Below are 24,480 nucleotides of genomic sequence, written 5' to 3' on the forward strand. Positions count from 1 at the left end.
TGATTGCATAAATTTTTAATTTAAAATATATAAACTGTACATATATTTATAAGAATTAGATATTTATATATATATATTTGTATAATGTAGTAGCTGTGAGCATGATAAATTAATATATAATATACGTGTGTGGCAGTTGAGCTGAGGGAAACATTTTATTTCTTTAGAAACCTCATTCAGATTGCAATGATTTTGTAAAGCCTTGCCTTTCAGTTTCCACCTCTCTAAAAATGAATTTTTATTTTTTGCATTTTTTGTTTTATTGTAATCATACCCTATTCAGTCGATGCTATGAAATGGATTACACATTTGAAACTATAATTATATATAGATAAATTTTGAAGAAATTGCTTCTTTTTTTCTAATTTAAATAAATGTGCGCTGATTCTTCACATATTTAAATATAAGAACAAATTGTCAAAATGTTCTATTTTTAATTGCGATTTTGTAACTACCTTAAAGGATTCTATAGCTCCATTTAATTTATTTCTTTATTACTCTAACATTGTTACCATCACTTTTCACATTACGTATTTTAATTTTGTAAATATCTCTAAATTATATTAATACGCTCTTGCTTCTTACCTAAAGAGCCGATAGATGTTTTAATTTACGAAATATATATATCATTCATTTAAATAGAATTAATTTTTAACGAAAGCTTTTGCGTCTTGAGTATTCGGAGATATAGAAAATAATGATTACGAGTATATTGCAAATAATGAGACTTGAAGTGCAATTAGTGCAATTTAAAACAAAAACAGCAAGTCAAGATCACATCTTAACACACTTATCTCCAGCCATTGGCCCATAGGTATGTATGTATACCTTATCGATTAAAATAGTGCTACGATGATTTTTCTCGTCTGTACAGAATATTTATAAATAGCTCCTATAATCTATCGTTAGTCTACACGTTTGATTCAACTTGATGAAAATTATACAATGTACACAATCTTCGCTCACGGCAATTAACTTTTAATACTGCAGGATCTGCCCTCCGGCCATTATAAAACTTTAAATACATTCTTCCATCGGCTAAGCACTGACGGTTAGATTCTTGATATTGCATTTAAACATGATTGAACTTTTGCATTAAACGAAGGATGAGTTAAATTAACTTAACGTACTAGTAAAGGGGTAAGTTTCAGCTGCCTTGGTAAGGCATTTGGTCTGGAAGCGAGGACGAGTGGTTTTGAGTTGGACTGTGGTGAAAGTGCGGGTTTGTTCCGTCCTGCGACATTTCACTGACCACGGGATCCTCGTATTTTCCCCTTTTGAATCGTCCGTACAACGAAGAGTAGGGAAGATTATAATGAATGGCTGCCTGGTTGATGCTCATGTGGCCCAACCTGCGAATTGCAAAAGAGTCGAATGATCATCGTCCAGCGCCTCGATGAAAAATCAGTCTCCGCCGAGTTCTTTCTGGTAATAAATTTGTACCTATTCTTACCTGACAGCTTCGAGTGCCTCCGTCATAGCATCCTCGCTCCAAGGCGTAGGGTTACTTCTGCTAAGCTCGATTCCCTCCCGCTTGCATCTGCCGTAGAGCGTTCCCGTTGGAATGCCAAACTCCGTGGAAGCCCTTTGTACAGACGTCTGGCCAGATCTAATGGCTTCCAGAGCTCGATCCAGATCGGCTTGCGACCAGGTCGTCGGGCTTGCGTTAAAAGGAGCGGCTAATCTGATACCCTCCTTCCTAGCAATTTTGTAAAGAGTGCTGGATGGTATTCCAAAAGCCTTGGACGCTTTGTTAGCGGATATTGTTCCCGTTCTCAGTGCCTCCAGTGCATTGTTCAAACTCTCGTCGCTCCAGGATTTTGTGGGTCCGTCCTTCTTAGGTGTATCGATGCCTAATCTATGCGCCCTTTGCCACAGCGTGGTAGACGGTATGCCAAAAGTTGCTGAAACCAATCGACCGCAGTGTTAAAATAACAATTCCAATCAGAGCGTCTCGAATGAAGCATTTAGTCTGTGATTTACCAGAAGCCTTTGTCAAGCTCATATCGTGATTCCTCAAAGCTTCCAAGGCTGCGTCCATATCCTCCTGCGTCCAGGACTTGGATCCATGATGATGAGAGCTGGATTGGCCTCTCGAATTATTCTCACCGGAATCGGAGTGAACCGAACTTCCGGAAGGCATGAGACCCAACAGTTCTGGCGTGATCATCATCATGTTCTCACTGTCCGCGGCATTTTTCGAGCTGACGCTTGCTCGGTCCGACATGTGACTATCAATGTCTATGGTGTCCGATGAATCCATCGTGTGCAACGTTTCAAATTTAATCTTGACACTATCGCAGCTCTGTATCTCTGAAACAACCAATATGACGATATTTTATAATCGATAAGCAAAAAGGATTCCTACAGCAAACCAGCAGTGCTCCGATCGTTCAATCGCGTCCACTGACAAATATCATTGTCCAGCAGAAGCAGAAGAACGGGAGAGGGGGTGCGTTTGTAATATCGAGCCATCATCAATGGCCAACACTCGATACCTTCGCGGAGGCACAACGAAGAAGCGCAACGTTGCTTCGGAGGCAAAGTTCGAAACTGGTATCAAATGAGGTTGCGTGGGCTGTGTGCCACGAACGGAGCAACGCAAATCTAATCACGGCCAGTTAAGTCCGATTAGATCAATTATTTTGATCCCTCCCTGTCTAATGAGAGAGCGGTTGGTTTTTAAATTCGTTCCGCCATAATTTCCACGGGACCTGCTTGTTCGCATTGTGGCAATAGCGAAACTGGGTTTCCTCTGCTGGGAGACTCGCATCGATCCACGCGAATATGTACCTGTGTGATGATCCGGATCTCTGAGGTGAGTGATGGTGGTTCCAACTAGAGTGGCGCTTGGCGGAGTGGGCTGGGTTTCTGGGGGCAAGTCCACCTCTCCAGGGTCTGGATGGTGACCATAATGTCCTAAACCTGTATGACAGAACATATCACCTTTTTTATTCCAAGTGAAAAGGGTCTGCTCGCGTGTTGCTCGATAATTGTAAATCGCCCCATACCTGACGGTGGTCCCGCGGTCGGTCGTACGTTATTGGGTGTAGAGTAATGGGATTACTTATGATACGAAGCTTAATCTCAGGTATGGGGCAGGTAGTGCATGGAAGCTTACCGTTGTTGTTCGTTCCGTTAGCACTGTTGCTAGCACGCTGACAAGTTTCCAAGACTACTGCTGCTGCTGCTGCTTCGGTACATTCTTCATCCTCCACTGGCCAGTCCCTGTGATTCTGGTTAAAGACAATAACACATCCTTTAGCATCGAGTCTATCCAAACTAGTCTGATAAACAATATTCGCACAACGCGCGCGCGATTGTGGGAATCATATACCTCCTTGTTGTCACGATCGTAATTCTCGTTGTTCTCCTCCTCTTTGTATCTGTCGTAGTGCCTGGAGTCTGTAGCGCGTGGCTCGAACGACGTCCTGGCTCTCTTGTATCTTGGATGATGTCTCTTAAGCTTGCTGAAGTTTATCCTAGGGGTGGTAGAATCCCTTGGCGGTGAACTCAGACTTACGGAGGGTGGACCTTCCCTGCTCTCCGGCACCTCGCAGAGGCCCTTGATCTTCAGCTGGTCTGCCGTCTTCAACAGCGACTGTAAACCAAAGCAAGTACTTTTTAGCGTGCGCGCTTTCCTCGCTCGTAAAAGTTCTCGTCCGAAAAGAGAACTACTCGAATATCGCGAGTCACCAATCTCGTACACGGTATACCATCAGATTTCCTACTAATGTTCTTTGATGGTACGAGAGACTGGTAATTCCGTGGATGTAAATGTGTCATAAAGACTGAGTTTTTCAGCGGTTTGGTGTATGTAAGATCGGTCGATTATCGGAACACGCAAATGCTCGGCATAAAGAATCGCAGAGTCCCAATTTCGTGCGGCGGGGATTCCGAAAAACCGGCCCTCCCTTCTCGTGCTCTTAACCTTGAAAGCTACCGCAGTCACAGGCTACGGCATTATGCTGGTAGTATATATATATATATATAGACATAGTGTAACAGTAGTGGTGGATGAGGAGGTAGGAGAAGAAGGAGTCTGCGGCTAAGCAGAGGAGGGTGGGGGGGATGTCTCGCGGGGAGAGCGACAGACATAGAAATCAAAAGTGGCAAACAAAGAAAAGGTAAAGAGGGAGGGGGAGCCCTGTGTTGGCCAGACTCTCTATACCACCATAGGACGCTGAGGGACTAAAGCGAAACGGAAGAAGGAAGGAAGGAAGTAGAAAAAGAAGGAAAGAGTCTGAACAGTTTCCTTCCTTCGAGGGGTCCTTCATCAAGCATCGTGCGCGGAATATTTCGCATCGGATGAACGTCGAGTTTAAAGAAGAAATCTCAGAGTCGAAATTCTCATGTAGAGGAATAATCGTTGGTTCTCGGTTCGAGGTAAATGGGGCAACCTACGAAGAAGAAGAGGAAGAAGAAGAAGAAGGAAAAAAGAAGAGAGTAAGGAATGGAGAATGCGACGAAGAAGGATGAACAGATCGGCTGCAGCGTTGAAGATGAAGAGGGAAAGAATGCGTAGGCTCTCTGTTCTTTAATCAAGCTCGGAGTCGGTGTGCGATTAGGCGGGGATCCAGGCAGAGCGATGAGATAGGTAGGTGTACATATACATGCATATATATATATATATATATACACATATAGATATAGGGCGACGTTGATGGTTGCAGTGGTAGGGGAGGCGTAGGACGGGGGTCTTGCAACCCTCCCACCGAGCAGTGGCGTCCTCGCCGTCTGCGTAAGGGGTGAAGAGGGCCAGCTCGTGACGAGGGGTTGAAGAGGGGGTGGTGGAGGAGGCTCAGTCAGAGAGGGAGGAAATCGGGCGGTGTCGGCGACGGCGGTTGAACGCGCGGGTGGAGTGGGTTGTTGCAGCCACACTAGAAGCTACGGGATGTAGGAGGAGGAGGAGGAGGATGAGGAGGAAGAGGCGGTGGAGGCAAAAACGCCCGCAGGAAGAATAGGGGAGGCCTCCGACGCGGCTGTCGCGGCCCCAGGGCCGTATCGACCACCCCCAACCCCCTGATTTCTCGGCACTCTCGCGACGGCACCGACACCAATGACTTCCAACCGTTTCTACACGCACACTCTCCTCTCTATTCTCTTTTGCTCTCTCTCTCATGCCCCCCTCTTCCCACCCTTAAACAACCTTCCTCTTTTCGGCACACGAACACACGCGAGCCAGCCTGGACGAGACACGCACACCGTGAATCTTCCTGCTCGACGAGAGCCTCTGGTTTACCGGTACCGTTCGCGGTATGCATGGTAATCGAACGCCAGCGTCGGACACGCCTTGCACGTCGCTACGACAATTTCGTTAGCGGGATTATCGGAATCCTCCCGCGCAACCCCCTCTCCTTCCGCTTCCTACCATTTTTTCACCGACGCATCCATTTCGCGAGAATAAACATTATGAGCAGCCAGTGGAATGGGCCGCTTCGCTTATATACGTCAATAAAAAAAACCTTGAAGAAGAAAGTTTTTCGACCATATACATATATATAGAAAAGATTGTTTTGAAGGATAATCGTGGGAGGATCGTGGAGAGAGAGAGAGAGAGAGAGAGAGAGAGGCGCTTTCCGAGCAAATTGCACGGATGCGAATGATAGGTGTAATGGGAAGTTTGGTGCGCAGGAGGGTCGAAGGGTGAGGAAGGGGAGGAGGAGGAGGGTTTGTGCGGGAGGTCAAAATGGCGTGTCGACGTTCAATTAGATAAATAAAGGAGGAAAAAGTCTGGTAGACACGCAATGCCGCTTCGCCGTCAGCGGCACAGCAACCGTTTGGAGAAGCATGGTTCAAGGGGGTGCGCGGAGGTTGATGGTGCAGGGGGTGCTCGGAGGGTGACGAGGTGGTTGGCCCGTCGGCTTTAGAGGTGGATTCGTGGGGGAGGTAGTAGCATTGGCTCAGAGGCAAGAGGGAAAGCCACCGGGAGAATCCAGTCTCACCAATCAATACTTAGGGTTCAAGGGCATCGCCCGACCAATTATCCTCCTACTAATTGATGCGAGACGCCAGTAAAATCCTTCGGAAAGTCGCGCGCGCGGTTCCATTCCGCGACGATTCCCCAAAACCCGTGCACAGCGATTTTCGAGGCTTCTTCGCGAAAGATCCACGAGAGGAACCCGAAGAGTCTCACTGGTAATTTCCTTCGACCCCGCGATCATAGCGATGCGTCAAACGTTTGAATAAAAGTAGCAATGACTACGCGGTAAAATCCAGGGTGAAGAGGGACGTTCTCCATTTTACGTCTGGGAAATAAGAAGCGATCGAACGACGAGTCCAACAGGTGTAAATCCGCAAAAAGATGGTGGAGCGTGGAAGCGTCTCGCGAGAATGGGAAGAAGGGGGGGGGGGTAGTAAGAAGGCGAGGATGTAGAATACGAGGTCGGGTGGCGTTGAGCGAGTGAGAGAGAAGCATTCGCTAAACTTTCCAAACGGTACCAGAAGAAAGAAACAGCGATACGAGAAAGTAGCAAACTTTATACCTTTTACTAACATTGTAATTGTTATTGTTGAAGTAATTAAGACAAATTCATAGTCTGGCTGGAAATAAATGAACGAGGTGTTCTGGAATTGGGTAATGCGGTCCGTTGATGGAAGTTGAGGTGTTTGATAGTTTTATGGAGCGAAGGAAGCGTTATGGAAGTCCAGGGAGGATGGGGAGGGGGTGAGAGGAATAAAGAGGGTAGAGGGAGGAAACCGTTGAGGAGGGGGGAGGGACCCTGAAGAAGACTGTCGCAGGGTTGTCTTCGCTATTACGAATACGGCGACATAACGGAATTGATAATGTAACGGGCAAGCATAACCCTCCTCTTCCTCTCTTCGCCCCCTACACTATGTAGACGTCTTTCTCAATGGGAATACGACTCCGGCTACCACGTGTTCCTTGAGTAAACGTAAGAATGTCGCATCGAGTAAACCGCCGATTCCCCAGTTTTGCCATCTTCCAGGAAAATCCAAATCTCTTCGTGCTCAACGATCGAACGATTGTCACGGAAATACCCGAATGGCACTGATCGGGCGAAACGTGTTTTTTCCAAGACACACGCGGTAAGAGTAATACGAATGGTCAATTAAATTTTATCGGGACGATTTATCGCTCTTCGTACACGGTTTGCTTCACGCGTGCTTCGATAGAGTGTTTGGCCCCGCGTGAATGGGAGCTTTGTTGCTCGAGTTTCTTCTTCTTCAGCTTTGTCGTTCGAACAACCAAAGTCACGCACTCAAACCGCTACGTCACTTTGCGAGGAATTTCGCGAGTTTGACGAAACGACGAAGGAGGAATATTGCGATACGTTGGAGCCACGTTTGAGACTCGTGCAGCGAAGAGCGTTTGGATTTTGGTTATCGTTGTTTTAACGTGCTAATACGTTTGGACGTTAATGGCGGATATATCGCTATCTTTATTATACATCGGTTAGAGTCTGGCGACGCTACTGTTTACGAAAGTGAAGAGAGGGAAGCCGATAATGCAGGAGGGACTCACAACGGTACAGTCGACTTCTCAAGACGCTCGGAAGGATCTCGCAAAGCTGCGCTCTACTGTTTCGTGTAGCTTTTCTCGATGACTGACGACCTTTTGTTCTTCTTAGGGCTGTCGGACGTCGAAACAGGTGTACATCGCGAAACAAATGCATCGCTTGACGCGCAAAATAGATTTTCACTTGAAACTACTACATCTGTAGGCAAGAATCCGAATATATGTATATATTGTAAACCACAAGCCCAGTTTTAGCAAAAAATACCAGAGATATCGAGTTAAGCTTGCACAAGCATTCGTAGAATATTTAATTATACAAAAGCACATTTGATCGGGTAGTTTATTCGTCGCTGGAACCGTCGCGAGGTTTTAACCGGTTTTTCTCAATGAGGACTGTAATTTAACGCGACGTTAGAAAGGAATAGAACGAAAGCAGAGTCCTTTATTCGTTGTTGTAACGAGGCCATAAAATTGTTTCAAGCACACAGAGACGTTTTAAAATTATCAAGGGTAAAAAGGCTCTTCTCGGCAGGAATGTTTAACGACAGGCGTTTAACGTCCAATTCGAGGCTGTTTGGGGATAAGATCGAGAGCACAAAAATATCCAGAGTGTTGTACGTGGAGGGATCGAGCACTGCACGAGTTTGTTGGATAAACGAAGATAAAGCCTACCGGCGTCTGCCTATCCGTGGGAGCAATGGCCATTCCGGGAGCGTGGAATTATAAAAGTTTTAATTTAGACATCTCCAAATAACAAGAGTGGCAGCGGTGGTAGTATAGCAGGAACGGTGTAACAACAGTTAAGACCAGAGGAGTCGAAGGAGCACGAGATGCAGCACCGGCACACGAGACACTTTGTGGCGCGAAGGAACACACAACTTATATCGTTTATCACTCACCTGGTTGCAGTACTCCGTTAGTGAGAGTTGCTTCGTTGACGCGAGCGAGTAAGACGACGCGAAAGAGGAGGAGAAGGAGGAGGAGGAGGAAGAGGAGGAGGGGGAGGAGAGGGCGAAGGGTGAGATGGTGGAGGTGCGACGAGGAAGGAAGAAAGATCGAGAGGATGAAGGAGGAGGGGGGAGGGTGATAATGCAGGAAGAAAGTTGAAGAAAGAAGAGAGCTGGGTAAGAAGGTGGAGTGGGCGGAGGTGGGAAGGGGTGGAGGAGGGGAGAGACAAGTGAAGAAAACGTTTAAAACGGAAGAAGAAGAAGAGGAAGAAGGATAAGGAGGAGAGAAGGAGGAAGAGGAAAGGAGACGGAGGAGGAGGAGGAGGAGGAGGAGGAGGAGGAGGAGGAGGAGGAGGAAGAGGAGGAGGAGGCAGCGAAGCAGCGTCGGGACTCGCGGAGGATATCGTTGTCGACGTGGATGAGAAAGCCGGTCGCCGGATGGAATACGAGGTTCCACGAGGAGGAGGTTACGAGCACGTAGAACAGGAGGATAATTCCTGGCAGGGCCCGATCTCCTACGCAGCGAAGCCCAACGAAAGTGAAATGGCATTCGGCGTTCGGTGCTGAGGGCGCACGGCATTCGGAGGAGTGGAGAGATGAGGAGCGAACGAGCGAGTGAAAGAGAGAGAGAGAGTAAGAGTAAGAGTAAACGTAGGAGCGAGGGAGAGAGAGAGGGTTAGGTTGCCGGTTGGCGGGGAAGAGAGAGAACGCGGCGAAATTCGCCAAAGCGAATGACAAGGACGGATGGGGGCAGCGGGAGACTCGTCTCTTCGCCTCTTCGTCTCCGCGCCTCTCTCTCTCTCTCTCTCTCCCGCGGGGGGATATGCGTGCTTCGAACTGGACGAGGACGGTATTATCGTTGGTCGAGCCTGTTGAAGCGAGCGCGATGCACCTGACCGTTTCGGTGGGGCTAGTAGGAGGGGAGGGGGGGAGGCTGGAGAGGCTCGTCGGCGTCGTCGTCGGTGTCGAGTGGGGGAAGCGCCAGGGAAGAGCGGTGGAGGGGGGGAGATTGGGTGGTGGGGGGAGACAGAAACCAAAAAGCGGGGAGGGAGTTTGCGTGAGGAGCGTGTACGTGTGCGTGAGAGAGTCTGGTCTGGTCTGGTCTGGCTCGGCTCGTGTGCCTGTGCGGTGCAGCCAGCGCTGCTGCTGTTGCTGCTGGCTCTCGACAGAAATGATGGCGTCTGAGTGAGAGAAGCATCGGGGGAGTGGGGGGGGGGGGGGGGAGAGGGGGGGGGGAGAGGGGGGGGGGGGAGCGGGACCCAGAGCTTCAACCGAACCGACTGAGATGGCAATAGCTTCGTTTCGCTTCAGCGACAGGTTCAGTTTGAACGGCACAACAGCGCCACTGCGAGCCAGACGAGGACGCTCGCTAACTCGGTTCCCCATCGAGGATGCGATGCGACGTTACGCGGCAAACGGACGGAGATGGAGAGTCAATGAGAAAGAAGAGCACCGATCCCCAATACCAGTATGTACCAAGTGTACGTAGGAGAGAGGGATTGCATATACTGAACGACACGATACCGGCAGAAATCCTTCATTGGCTGGAGAGAAAGAGAGGCTTGACGAGGATGCCAATGGCAACCGTCGATAGTCCAAAAGGGAGAAACTGTTATGGAGAGGTGGAAGAAGAGCTTGTGTTTAAGAGGGAGCGAGAGGGAAAAGAGTCGAATCGTTGCTGGTGCAAAGTGAGATGGATTCAAGGATCGTGCAAGAATGGGAAAGCTCTATGGGATCCGGTACGAGCTGGATTGAGACGGAACGACGAGAACAAGTACATTTGGTAGCGGGAGAAACAGAGGGAGACTGAGAGAGAGAGAGAGAGGGAATTGCACAGCCGTATCTCTCAGGCCTCGGCCTCAACTCGACGTTCCCCCCGAAGACCAGGATGTGCGCCGTGCGGTCTTACATACGCAGTCTGTGTATGTATAAGTATCGCGCTTGGAAACTGTTGCCTTTTTATCTTCTCCCGTGAATATACTATTATACTATATACTTTGTCATTTAGTTTTTTTCTCCCTCCCCCCCCCCCCTCGCCAACTTGATAAGCAAGTCACCAATGACGAATAAACGCTTACACACGTTCATTTGCACAGTTGTTGACTTTTATGTTACTCATTCGTTACTACACGAATAGAGAAATCCGTTTGATCATCGTCGAATCATTCGATCGAAGGACCGTGCGAAGAATTTTCCGGTCGTGTGGGAGAGGCCGAGACTCGATAATTAAAATGGTATTTTTTTCTCGTATTGGGAGGAAAATATTCAGCCGCGGCAGGTTGTAGGAAGACCGGCACGAAACGGGGGGAATTGTAAGGTATGCGGGCTAGAGCGAGGATCGATCTATCGAAATTTCAGGATAATCCGTAGAAGGGGCATGTCGTTGTTTGACTGTCTACCCCAGGCCTTTGCTTCGTACTTGTGCAGCCGCTGTTAGCCAATATTGCACGATGCTGCGCGTTCTCAAAACCTACGTCTCTCAAATCATTACGACCTTCAACATCCATAATATTTCTCTCTACTCGAGTTAGCCAGTGTTTATCTTATTCCAGTAAATAAAATTGACCAAAACTTGGTCTCATCGATATTACAAATTGACGATTAAATAAATTTCAAAGTACTTCCGATTCATAAAGGGAAAAACGATTTTTCGTATAGTTGATGATGCACTCTAAAAGGTTTCATTCACCTGTCTTTCTGTTTTGTCATATCCACGTGCGCGCGTTCTTGACATATCTCTCGTAGTTTGTTCTGTTCAGTGGAGAGAGGGTGAGGTTTGCGAGAGCCTCGCATTCGCTTGATAAAGAACAATTGTACGGACTTGTAACATTTACGCGAGATAGCTGTTACATTGCGAAGGAAAATTGAAGAATTAATTTCAGCGCTGCGAAGAGATAAAACCTTGTGGAATTATGGGACAAAAATTTTAAATGCGAATCGGTAGAAATTGGTCTTGCGAGGAATAAACGAGCATCGCGAAAGGGTACAAAGAATAGGATTACGCTATATAGAAACAAGAGTATCGAATCGCGCGATGAAGTCGCGTAGCTTTGTAAATTCCATCGGTGGAATCCCTGTGGATTGCGGGGAAGAATCGAATTACCCCTTCCATGCCCTTGACGGGCCCTCGGACCATTTCTCCCTGGGGCCTCCGTTGCTGCATTGGTTCCTCGATCCAAGTAGCTCCTAACGAAAAGAACGAGAATGCGGTGGAGGAGAGCGTCGACTGGAAATCGAGACTGGACGAGACCGACAGAGACGAAACAATTTGCAGACAAAAAATGTAGGAATTTGAAAAACTAACGCAACGAGTTACAAAGGGATGGTTGTAAATAAAAAAAAAATAAGATGTATAAAATTGACAGTCGAGATAGAGCTACAGGGAGGATGGGGGGGGGGAGGGGTGATGGGAGAAATGGGTAAAGTGAGAAACGGTGGAAAGGAAAAGAAAGGGGTGCGTGTGTAGTATATGCAGAGACGTATAGGCAAAGTTTGCGTTGCGAAAAGTTGTGGAGGGGAGCGAGGGGTAGGGACAGAGAGGGGGAATGGAGGGAAAGGGAAAAAAGGGAGAAGGAAGTTGATGCTCGAGAGCAAAAGGGGGAGGGACACGCGAGTGGTGAACTGCGGAGCTTGCGCGGACAAAGGGAATCTGTGGCTCCAGTCGTCTCCACTCTCTCTCTCTCTCTCTATACAGTCTACTCCACGCAAACAAGTGAACTCGCACGCGCACCAATAAACCGATACAGGCTCAGACTTGCCCCGTGCGTGCACGACTGCTGCAGAAACCGCGAGTACAGTCTGTGGAGGAAGCGTGAATTTTCTCTCTCCTTTCTCTTCTTCGTCAACTCGCTCCTTTCCCACTGCACACAGCTTCGCCATCACCATAGGGAATAAAGAGGCTACGGTCACACCGAGTCATTCGACGACCTACAGACATCTTTACCTTTCACTCTTCCTTACTCACGATCTCTCTCTCTCTCTCTCTCTCTCTCTCTCTCGCGCGTACTCCCTCTCACTCTGTTTATCGCTCTTTCCATAGGCCAGCCATGCTCGGAATTATTAGTCACGTGTTTAGCCGGCTCGATCCAACGTCCAAACGCAAACAGTACAGTCCGTCCCAAATTAAAATTTCTCCTCGACACACTAAGCCTTTCGTCCTCCTAAATCCTACACAAGGACTCTGTCTCTCTCCCACTCGACGATTGATTCTAAAAACCTTGCAGCAAGAACACTCCGCTCGGTGCAGGAGAGAGGCACAAAGTTCAAGGTCGCAAGGACCGATCCTTTCGTTCCTAGTACGTACTGCTACACGACGTCGAGCGTTCTCTCTCGCAGGTGCAGAAAGGATGGCAATCGAGAACGAGGTCATTGGAGAACGCTATCCTTACCTACATACCACCGTCTCCTCGTTTTATTGGAAAAACTCGAAAAACCAGCGGATCAACGACGCTTTGCAGAATCCCGTTTGCCCAACTATTGGCTCAGAGTAAATTTCTTATGAACTATTTTCCAAGGGAATTTTCTAGAGCGAGAAGCAAAATTCTTGTCCATTTTTCTTCGTGAAAATAACAAGAATATTTGTCTGAAAGAATGGCAAAGTTGGAGCAAACGAAGGGGTGGTAACAAAGCTGCCCGGTGGGTTAATATTCGAGAAGAAAACAACGATGGTCAGCCTCGAATCCTGGTGCATGGTTCGAGCGATTCGGGCTCTCTCGGGTTCGGACAAGAGGCCAGCGCAGAACTACGACGACGGGCCGCACCAATCACGGGCGTGAGCACCGTTGCGTGCCAGCACGTCCTGCTCGCCGGAGTGGGGCAAAAGGAGGAAAAAAAAGTGGCAAAATGACGAAACTCAAGCTACGCTCGTGCTTCGGTCAGCTTGCATATTTTCGCGCGTACCGCCCAAGTAGAAAATCGGATATTCGGCCGTTTTGACTGGAACGAGCATCTACGAGGAATTCAATCAACAATGGTGAAACGTAAACAATTCCTTTACCGAAAATTCGCTCTTTCTCTTTTCTTACTTTTTTGTTCACCAGCAGGTTCAAGTCTTCCGTAAAAATCTGACGTACGCGCGCGATGGTACAGCAAAACAGTTTAATAAAAATAGACTTTCGCCATTTCCTGTAGTGAATCCCATCCTGCAGGGGTTCCTCGAAATAGTGTCTATTATAGACGACAAGCAATTTTGCAGGCAGGCTTTTAAAATTTAACGTTGCTAAATGGGGTCCATTCGGTTGACATGAGAACCCCTACCGTCCCTCATGGCTGCACTGGCTGTAGCATGATTGTTGGACAATGGAGACTTAACGAGACAGGGTCGAAGACTGTCTTTTATTGATCTCGCGAATAGACGATTGCTTTCATTCACCGATAATCGCGAGAGCCTCGGGAGTAGATCAAATTTTTTCGCAAAACTCCCCTCCTCCCCCTTAGCAATTAATTCCAGCCGTGATAAGAGAGAAAAAATGCAAAATTAATTTCAGGCAAGAGCGTTATAACGCCGAGCTTGTGAATTAGTGTGCTGTATTTTCTAGTCTGCAGTCTGGCGTAAAAGCCTGCTTCCGCCTGCGATTTAAATTTGGCCCGTATTCAAATCTCAACTGCAAGTTCGTCGTCCGACTCCGACATCGTACGATTCAAATAGCCCGACGAGCCCGTCTACGTCCCCTTCGCATTTTTCAACCAACCACTATTTCCTTTTTGTTCGCGCGACTAAACCAACGTTCCTCGCTAAGCCGACTCTCTTCTCGTGGCTCGGTATGTTTGTTTATATTTTGAATCTGCTTACAACGAGTAACTGGAATCGCGTTGGATCAATTGTACGCGAGAAACAGTAAAATTCTGCTTGAGAAATTTGTAGCTGTTTGGTAAATACAAGATTTCCTGGAAAGCGAGACTCTGTGGGTCGTTTTGCAAACGCGTTTGTACGATGGATGTGGTATTTTGGACGTTTCTCGTACGTTTCGATAATGTTGACCGAGGATGAAAGGTCGACGGTCGATAAGGGAGGGAAAGGAGCAGGAAGGGAAAGGTAGATGTGATTCGTCTACTTTTATATGTACTTGCCGTCGAGACACTACCGTATCTCTCGATTACCATTGGTGCTGTGGAAACAAGACAGGATAAAACAGATTTCTACGCTGGTTAGTGGGTAAGCCAAGTCTGATGGTAATCTTCTTCTTCCTCTCGATGGATAATTGGTACTTAGAGGTATGGAAAGGAGGACGTCTCTTCCGTCGGTAAAACAGACACGAACGACCTTAATAAAACCGAGAAACATTCCCTTTTCCACGTGTAATTATTTCTCGAGATTCATAAACAAATCCAACGTAGTCCAAAGTACCATTTATAAATAGACCGATCGTTCTTTAATTTACACAATTCTACCATGACTTATCTAGGCTGTAATAAGTGGAGAAAGTGCAGCGGAGAGACGTGAGAAACTTGTAAATATTGTTCTATCGTCGACGTAGAACGTTCTTGCAACACGAAGAAATATTGAAAAAGAAAAGAAGTAGAATCGAGGAAAGCTATTGTTTGCAAAAGAACTATGAAAACTGATCGATCGTTTGCAATGCAAAATATACCATTTGGAAAGTAGGTGCACGGTGATAGAACTCGTTTAGGAATCGACAAATTGAAACAACGAGTTGTAAAATAAATAATCGTGAGACAAAGACTAATCTCGTTGATTTGAGTAAAAGTATCTGGTATATTCTGCAGAATTTAATAAAAATATGATACCGGAACGACTGATCGATCGTGTCTAAACCTTCAAAATTTTAGTGACACATGTAATTCCACAGAAAAAATTCCTCGACGTCACGTTTGAATTCACTCCAGTAACGAGGAAGTCACGAAGGATTAAAAATTGCTTAATTGGAGGTTTCCCATCGGTCTCAGGTGAATTCCATCGAGGGTCCGTCGGCAGTATCCTTACCTGAAGTTCAGCCTGTGACACGTCGATTTCGCCTCTGTAGACGAATTCGATGATGAATTTGAGATCGTTGAAGCAAACATCCTGTGGCATGATGATGGTCGGGTGTTTGCAAGGGTTCGACAGCAAAAGTTTTTGAAAGTAGGAGCTGCATGCCGATAGTACCACCTGGTGGAGGAAGAGAGATGAGATTAAGAGGTAGCGAGAATCGATGAAGAGAGGGGAAAGGAGACTGCATTATGCATCAGGGAGTTGCGAGAATGTAAAGAGTAAGTTGAGAACGGATCGAAGAGTCACCTTATGAGCCTTTAAGGAAGCTTCGTTGCATGCCAGGGTGACGTCGACGAAGGCTTCCGTCTGTAGGAGCTGGTGGAACACCGACGTCATGTTCGACTGGTAGTTATTCCATCGTAGGCAGTAATGCTGCCCGGCCATGCCTCCGCTGCAAAAGAAAAACAACATGTATACTGTCGCCGAATCCTCGGTGTATACAAACACGTTCCGAGAGATAAACAGACGCACACAAAACACACACAAAGAAAAATGAACGCAGCAAAAATCTCGTATTCTCCCATAATTTATATCACTGGAGAGCTCTTTCCCGAGTCATCGGAAGATGATCGCAGGATTTTTCCCTCGAGCACCCTTCCCCTTTTCGCTCATTTTTTTTTAGCAAGATCGATCGCGCGAGAGAGACGGTACCTGTAGTGCACGCCCCAATAACGATCTGTCTCCATGAAATATTCGTTTTCTTCTCTCTGTCAAGAGAAAGAGGAGGAATATCTAGAATGGCAGGAAGGAGTTTTAGAAGGAGGGGTGGGGGGGGGGGGGGGAAGGGGAGACGCGGCAAGAAAAGCGAGGGGAAGTCTCCGAGAAAGGGAGGAGGGAAGGTACGGAGAAGAGAAACACACACCGATGGAGGAATATAGGAGGAGTTTGGGGGAGGAGGATGGTAAGGAGAGGGAGAGGAGGGGGGGGGTGAAAGGGAAAGAGAAGGAATCCGAAGACGAGTCGAGTCGAGTCGGCCAAAAGGAAAACTGTGGAGGAATCGGAGGACCCAGCGATAGAGCCACGTTTTCTCTCGACGGAGAAAATCGTACGTGCGCGTATCTCGAAACTCTGCAGTTTTCTTGGTTCCTCTTCGCGCGCCACTCTACGTCCCGGTAGCAAGCAAAGTACAATGTTGAAGATAAGAACGCGCGAGCTATAGCACTTTCCTTTCCTTCACTGTCACGCGCAGGAATCCCGAAGAGAAAGATTGCGAGTCCTCGGAGGAGCTTTGGAAAAAACCAAAGCGATTTTCTTCAGCTTCTCTTCTTCCTCCTGCTCCTCCTACTCCACCTCTCCTCCGCCTCTTCTTCTTCTTCTTCCTCCGGTGCTACGTCGACCGATCCGCGGGAAATCGGCAAAGGGGAACGCACGGAAAAACGACGATCGCGCGCACTACGAACGAGTTCGGGCGTTGGTCCGTTGTCGCGGTATTCACCTGTTCCGTGGACCGTGCTTTATCTTTCTCTCTCTCTCTATCTATGCGACTCTTTTATACGGGCCATTCCGCCTTATCTGTCCGTAGAAACACGAACTTTTATCAGTTGCTTAGACATACGAAGCCGATAACGCAAAACTCTCTAAGCGATCTTTCCCCATTCGTTCTCCCTCTTCGTCGCTTCTTCATCCTCTTCTTCGTCTTCTTTTTCTTTCCCGCCGCCGCAGCGTCCCTCTCGCTCCCACGCGGAAACCTCAACATCGGACTCTTCGGCAATTCGACGGAGCCATTTTTCGCCTCTTTCTCTCGCGGTTTTCGACTTTGCTCTTCGTGGTCGTGCTTCTGTTCAATGCCGTCTTCTTCGACGTCCACTCGCAGTCTTGCACCTGGCGCAACTTGACTATAGCGGTCCTTTCCACGGCTCTATTATACAGTATATTATATACATATATATATATATATATATATATACGCACTGGCTGAAAGTCGCCGCTCGCACTCGTTAATTCCACGCTGCGTACGTGGCTTCGCGAGCCGATATCTTGAAATTGGGTTACCTTACTGGCTGGCATACCAGCTCGAAACGCTGATAAAACCTGATAACGTTCGAGCTGTAACGATCAACGATCGATCACGCCTCCTCTTTTTCACTTTTTCTCTTCGGCGACGTTCTTCTGTTCGTGACGCTAAGATGAGCTAATAGGGAGAGGGTTGGAGGGAGAGGGAGGAGGAAGGGGTGGGGGGAGATGTAGAAAGCAGCAGGGAATTGCCCTGAAGAGCATTAGTACGCTAGACAACCACTCTCATTGCCAAGTACCCATTCATTCCGACTTTGATTCAGTCGGAGAACACGGCGAATCCTCCAGATTCCAATTTCAATCCTCGACTATTACGCTCTTCGGGATTTTTTCCCCCTTCGTATATCTAATATCGCCAATGAAACGCCTCTCGATATTATTATTACGGAGAAAGGCGATTGAGTGAAAGAAGGAAGGCGCGCGCAATTAGTACGAAGTACTGGAGTGGACGAGGAGAAAACCGGATGTAACGCGACTTGAAGAAGCAGAGTGAGACCGGATAGCCGGTGTCTCGTTGCGGAGACGCTCTTCGGTAATGAGAATAGCGGTGAAGAGTGGATTGCTCGAAATATCGCGAGCCGATTAATGAAATCCGATGAACCTGAAGAGACACGGGCGTGAGATTTTTAAATATTATATTCACTCAAGTTTGGTATATCATTTTTGGTTTTCTTGCGGCAATCCTTGCGAGGACGCTGTTCGGTGATGAGGATAACGATGAAGAGTGGATTGCTCGAGATGTCGCGAGCAGATCAATGAAATCCGATGAACCTGAAGAGGCACCAGCGCGAGATTTTGAAATATAATTTATGTTTTTCTTAGCAGTCTTTGCGAGAACGTTGTTGGGTAATGAGGATATCGGCGAGATGCGTAAATTCTGTTGAATTCCAACATATACACACACATGTATATATATATATATATATATATATATATATATATATATATATATGGAGCGGACGAAGGTAATCCGGTGAGAAAAAGGGAAGCGAAGGTGAGAATTGTAAGAATTGGATGAAACGAGATGTAGTTTACATATATATAGCACAGTATATTATAGAATCCGTAGGTTTTCAATCTTTCTCATATATATATATATATATATATGCACGATGTATTATAGATGGTTGTTTGGCTGAAATGAACGGAGGGTGAAAGGAAACCGCCAACTGCAGCAGGAGGTAAGTAGGTAAGTATATAGCACATCCAGCTGGATAAAGTCACGATGGGAGATCGGCAAAAAGTTTAGCAGGGGGATTTAAAGTGTACTGACAAAGTGGTCTTAGGTAGGAGCATTAGAAAGCAAACGATGTTTTCTCGAATGGAGTCGCGGTGTGCGGTATGTTGCGTTAAAACTGCAAAGTGTGCGAGAGAGGTGTTTGGTGGGAAGAATCTATCGTTATTTCGGGGCTTAAAGAGAGAGAGAGAGGGAGGTAGAGAGATGCGATTTGAAAAGTTGGATATAGGAGAAGAGTCGAAGGACGTGGAGGGATGAAACGAGAGAGAGAGGAGAAAAAGTAATAAAAGAGAGTATATATAGTATAACATTAGCGAACGCTCATCCCTCGCGCGCTCTACGCTTTTCTTTGGCAACCCTGAAGAAAAAGATATTCCCCACGTTGAACTCCGGATTCTCTCCCTTTTCCTTGCCAAGATCTCTCTTTCCTTCCACGATTCATTCCAATTTTTCTTCGGACTTTTTCTGTCCAATTTCACCTCCCTTCCACTCCCCTTTCCCGTCAGCTTTCCATCCTCACCCCCTCTCTACCCATTCTCTTCGCCATTCGTCGAGTAGACGAGCCCCAAGTTTCCCCTCGAACCCCTTTACGTCCACCTTTCGTCTCTCTTTCTCCCTTTTGATCCTTCTATATCACTCTCTCTCTCTCTCTCTCTCTCTCTCTCTCTCCTTCAATCCCAGAGAGCTTGCGTCTGCGTCTACCGAATTGCCTCCTATCTCTCTCTCTCTCTCTCTCTCTCCATCCGCAGCTCCCCCACCGTCTTACTCCTCCCTTTCCCACCTTCTCTCTTCGCCCGAGCTATGCCTCTCTTTTTCTTCTCCCCCCCCCCTCCTCCTCGCCTCTCTTTTCAACGATTTTTAGCTTCTCTCCTCCGCACCTCCAACTCCTGCCACCACGTCCTTCCATCCTCGACGTCTTCGAGCTTCCACTCTCCATTCCCCCTTTCTCCATACCCTCTTCTCCTTGCTTCCATTTACTCCAACGTCCCCCACCCCCCTCCCCCTGGTGATCCAGTCAGGTTTGGCCACGTTTTCTTATTTACGCTCTCTCGCTCCTTCTATCCTCCTTCAGCTCGATAAAACCACCGTTCTCTCTCTCTCCCCTCGCCTTCTTCTTACCTCCCCCCCTCCCCCTCACCGTTTCCTCTCACATCGTTTTCTACGCCTCACCATTTACCGCAGGAGTATCGCGCAACCGTTCGCTCCAACTTATTCTCTTCGCCAGTATCGTAGGTTTTCACGCTTTTTTCAAGCATTATCGACCTTCCTCCGAGTCTCGGGGCTCGCGTGTGCCTTCTCCTCCTCTCGCTCCCCCGATGACGCACACGCTGGCTGGAAAATTACACTGGTGGAGAGAGGTACCGGGAAGAAAGACTCGAGGAAGGAGAGTGGAGGAAAGTTGTTGTTGGTCGAGGATGAGGAGCCAGCTTTGGGAATACTTGCTGTGGAAAAATCGGAGATGAAGAGAGAGAGAGAGACAATGTACGATCGAGCGGATAGGAATAGGAGCCGGTGAAAAGAGGGTTTTTCTAGATAAGGGGGGGGGGGGGTAGAGGGTAATTTACGAAAGAATTCTGGGAAGAAAGCCGGAGAGAAGAGGTAGAGAGAGGTAAAGGTGAAGGGAACAAAAAGAAATCTCCCTCTCTCCTCCGCTGCTCTCTGCTTTCGGTTAGCATGCATTCCTTTTTCCTTTCCTCTTGGCCTCCTACTATCAGCCTTTCTCTCTCTTTCTTTCTGGCAAGCAGAAAAGAAAGGAAAGAGAACAGTAAAGTTCTCTTTGCTTCTTTTCCAGTGTATGTATGCGTCAGCCCCTCTTTCTTTCGCTCCAACCCACTTCTCCCCCCCCCACCTCCCAACTCTCCTCTCTCCTTCTATCCTCTTCTCGAGCTCCTCCCACCCTTCAGCCAAGACGTTATTTTCTCGTAGCCCCTATTCTTCATGGTCTCTCTCTCTGCCACCCTTCGCTCCCTTTCTTCCTTTCTCTCGCGTTGCAGGGAGAGAGCCACCCTCGCCCACCATTTCCAACTTTGCCTCTCCCTATGCTCTCTTTCTTTCTCTCTCTCTTTCCTCGCCCACTTCCTTCTCCTTCAGACCCGTCTTTTTACCTTTTTCCAACATTATCGACGTTTTCCTGCTCCCTCGTTCTCCCAGCTCCCCCTTTCCTCCAATTTTTCCTTTCATATTACACACACACACACACACACATATATATTCTCCTCCATCTATCGTCTCCTCTCTCTCTCTCTCTCTCTCCTCGTCGGCCGACTCTCTTCCCTCGGGTTAAGCGGAAACGATTCCTCTTACCCTTCATCTCCCCCCCCCCCCTCTCTCACCCCCCGCAAGTCTCCTAGCTCGCGATGCCTTCAAACCCAGAAGTTTCCTTCGCTTCTTCTCTAGGATCCGCCCCCGAAAAGGTGGATAATAAAAAAAAGTCTATAATAAAATTTGCATGACGACCGGTACTTTTGCATAACTAGCTACCGGCGCCCGAAATTCGCGTGGAATTATCGTCAGCAGTGTTTTTCAAATGTAGCGGCGCCCTCTGGAGCACCGAACGCGCCGCTGGAATTACAAGGAATTATCTCTTTAATTCGCCCGAAGCTTCGCTCTTTAAGAAATCTTCGAGTACTCACCTCTTTTCTTCACCGACGAAAAATATGGCTGTACGTTCGCTCGATGGACAAGGGAATCCGAGACTTTCAATTTTCCACACTATACACACACACACACACACACGCATGGATAGAAAAGAGAGAATTCACCAAGGATTCTCCCCCCCCCCCCCCTCCTCTCTCACTCGTTCACGAGTACCAACCGATCGTAAAAAGAAGCTGCGATAAAATTTGCATCGTGACGATTGCTTCCGTATCTTGGTCGTTGCTGCTTGTAGGTTTTGAATATTTCTCGGCCTTGTATATATATATATATATATATATATGTCTTTCGGTGATCGAGATATCGATCGATGGATCGATCCAACGGGGGAATAATTAATTTCCTCCGGTGACTCTCCCGCAAAGCTAATGGAAACCATCGAGGGAATGTTTTACGCGTGATTATTTTATTCGAGTTTCGATCGATTTCTCGTGGAGCGAAGGGCGAGAGCATTGGAGAGGCTGTTTTTATCAAGAGACGAGGGAAGAGGGAAGCAAAGAGTCGCATCAAATAAAGTATAGTAGCGAGCGAGGGTTAGGAGAACTTAGAAAGGGAGAAGGGATCGAAAAAGGGGTTCTTTTTCGCCAAACAGTCCTACCAATCTTCCAAGCTAGAGAGATGTCTCGATTTATTTTTTCACTCAACTTTTTAATATCATTAGGAGAAAACTATCGACGCTGTAATATGTGCTATATAGTGCTGCAAATTTTCTCTTCTTGTTATAGCGAATATATATATATATATATATATATATATCGAAGGGACCGCATTGCGGAATCGGCTGGGAAGAAGGTATTCTTTTCGGTTGAAATAATAGAAAGAAAGCAAATATATATATATACACGGGGGGAAGGATCGCGCCGTAAAAGTATCGAGGATGCAGGGAAGAACGTTTCCGCCAGTAACTACTGCAAAAAGAATTCCCATATGTATTCGAGAGTCCGCGTCAATGATCTTCGGATCTATTCCCACGTAACGCGCGCACCTTCCGATGTGAGTTATTGTTCTGCGGCCTTTTTCTATTGGCGCGCGAGCTCGTTTTTCCGGTAAGTTTTCACCGCGAACATTCAGCGACAGTCGACAGAGAGAGAGAGAGAGAGATGGATGGATGGACGGATGAGGAGACAAAAAGGGCGAGTAGAATAGGTCACAGAGTGGGGGGGAAAAAATGAATGGACCGAGAAACCATTAGGAATTTCTTTTGGCCTAGAGAAAAAAAAAATACGAAAGAAAGAGGGAAGAGATACGGTGTACTAATTGCTGGTGGATAAATTTTTAATTCCTCTCCATGTTTATATGTATATGTATATAGATAGCGTGCTTTGAAGAAGCTGTAACGGTTACTAAAGGTCGAATAACTGAGCGTGGCAAAGCACTTTCACGAGAGGAATCAGGGACAACACCGGGACTCGTCTCTTTCTGGGACTGCTCCACTCGATACGCAGGATAAGGTGTGTATATATATATATATATATACGAGCGAGCGTATTACGGTAGAAGCATAAATGGGATAGGAAGAATGGTCAAGGTGTAAGGAAAGGAGGGAGGAGGGGTCCAAGAACTGCCCAATTTCCGTCGTCTCTCTTTACCGTAAGGCATAACAGTACCACGCATTCCAAATGCCCTTCGTTTCTTCTTTTCTCTCCGTTCACCTCTCTATATAGAAGACAGCTGACTCTTTCGGCCTCTCACCTGTTCTCCTTCGCCCCTACTCCCCCCCCCCCCCTCCCCTCCTCCTGCAACCACTCGCTAAACGCTCCACTCTTTCGCTCGGACGCTCGCTCGCTTTCCATCGGCTTTGCTCCTTTCGTCTCTCCGGAGCTTCGTCAAGGGTAGGAGACACGCGCACTGCTCGATATGGAAGGGAGAGACGTCCCGGAAACGTCAATTTTGCCGAAGCAAACCGAACTGGGGAACGCGGGCTGCTGCGCGATACACGCACACGTATATATATATATATATATATCTGTATACACACATTGACACAAAGCACCGGCACGTGGAGCTGCCTCTTTTCTCACTAGCCGACACAGAGAGAAAAATCCACTTGGCCAATCAACAGCCCTAACAATGCAACGAGAAGAAAAATCTATGAACCTTTTACTCACCGTTAACCAAAGATATTCCTCGACTCTATCAACCACCTTTACTCTCGCACTGCAACGTTTCTAGATTCTCAATGGTGTAGAATGTAGGTTAACATCGTCAGGTGTTTTTCAACGATCGAACGAGCTACGCTGAAGCAGTTGGTCAACAATCGATCCCGATCAACAATGTGCATTCGGGGAACTTGTTATAATGAGTTATATTCGTCTTTTCGCAGAATCGAATCTGCTTGTTTTGGTTTTGTTAGCACTGGCGAATGTTTTGGACTGTATAGCGACTGGATTCTGGTAAGTCGGAAGAAAAATGTCAACACGCGCTTTACGCTTCGCTTTCCGGAATCGCGCGTAAACACTCGTTCGCGAGTATTGTAGTACGTTGGTTGGGAAGCCGTTGGGGAGAAGCGAGTGGCTCGAAAGGGCAAGTTTATTGGGGAATAGTGGATGTTAGCGCGAGGACTACGCTCGGTGGTCCTGCTCCATGTTGGCACTCGCGATTACTGCGCTTCTTGTTGTTTTTAATGCGAGGACTGGCTCGAAAGAAGTTTCTTGAGAAAGGAGAAAGGTGCGGAGAGAGGAACGGTACTGCGCAGGGTAGCTCGGCTCGCCCGGATGGAAGGAAGGAACGCCGATGACGACGACGTAGATGTGGAGGACGACGTGGAGGAAGAAGAGAAGGGATTCGGAGAAAGGGTGGAGAGGGTGGCGAACGGGGGATAAGAGAGTCTCTTTGTGTGGCAGCGAGGAGCGAAGGGATGAAAGCGGAGGATGAAAAAGCCGGGGGGACAGATGGCCCTTTCAGACAATGAGAAACTTGAGAGATAAGGGGAACACGAGCCGTAACGCGGAGAGTGCGAGAAGGAGGGAGATAGCGAGAGATAGATAGAGGGAGAGAGAATGGCGAAAGGAGAGAGGATGGGCTGGGGTGGAAGGAAGCGGAGACGAAACTACTTTTTCAACGGAGGGACGTGGAGGGATGTAATGAACAGGGGGAAAAGAGAAAAAGATGGGAAGGGTGGGGAAGAAAGACGGGAAACGCATGAGTCAGACACTGA

The 24,480-nt window shown here is 47.4% G+C and overlaps 1 protein-coding gene across 4 annotated transcripts; it reads right to left on the bottom strand.

Annotated features, from left to right (window-relative positions):
• Positions 1-14: 14 nt before the first annotated feature.
• psq (pipsqueak) lies at positions 15-23,980 on the bottom strand. Of its 4 annotated transcripts, none has more exons than XM_066728296.1 (9): positions 15,890-16,065; positions 15,665-15,809; positions 15,371-15,535; positions 3,338-3,601; positions 3,122-3,236; positions 2,794-2,925; positions 1,984-2,313; positions 1,454-1,904; positions 15-1,352 (listed from the first exon to the last, which is right to left on the bottom strand). In XM_066728296.1, the coding sequence occupies exons 1-9, from the start codon at positions 15,940-15,942 to the stop codon at positions 1,148-1,150; spliced, it is 1,860 nt and encodes a 619-aa protein (XP_066584393.1). In that variant the 5' UTR covers positions 15,943-16,065; the 3' UTR covers positions 15-1,147. The 4 variants fall into 4 exon arrangements, with proteins under 4 accessions (XP_066584393.1, XP_066584392.1, XP_066584394.1 ...); XM_066728295.1 differs by having other exon boundaries at positions 17-1,352; positions 2,794-2,946; positions 15,890-16,064; XM_066728297.1 differs by lacking the exon at positions 15,890-16,065 and adding an exon at positions 23,432-23,980 and having other exon boundaries at positions 18-1,352; positions 2,794-2,946.
• Positions 23,981-24,480: the final 500 nt, after the last annotated feature.

The sequence above is a fragment of the Prorops nasuta genome, unplaced genomic scaffold (assembly GCF_024137725.1).
Source record: "Prorops nasuta isolate Cenicafe-Biocafe unplaced genomic scaffold, Cenicafe_Pnas_1.2 PNAS00006, whole genome shotgun sequence".
Lineage (NCBI taxonomy): Eukaryota > Metazoa > Arthropoda > Insecta > Hymenoptera > Bethylidae > Prorops > Prorops nasuta.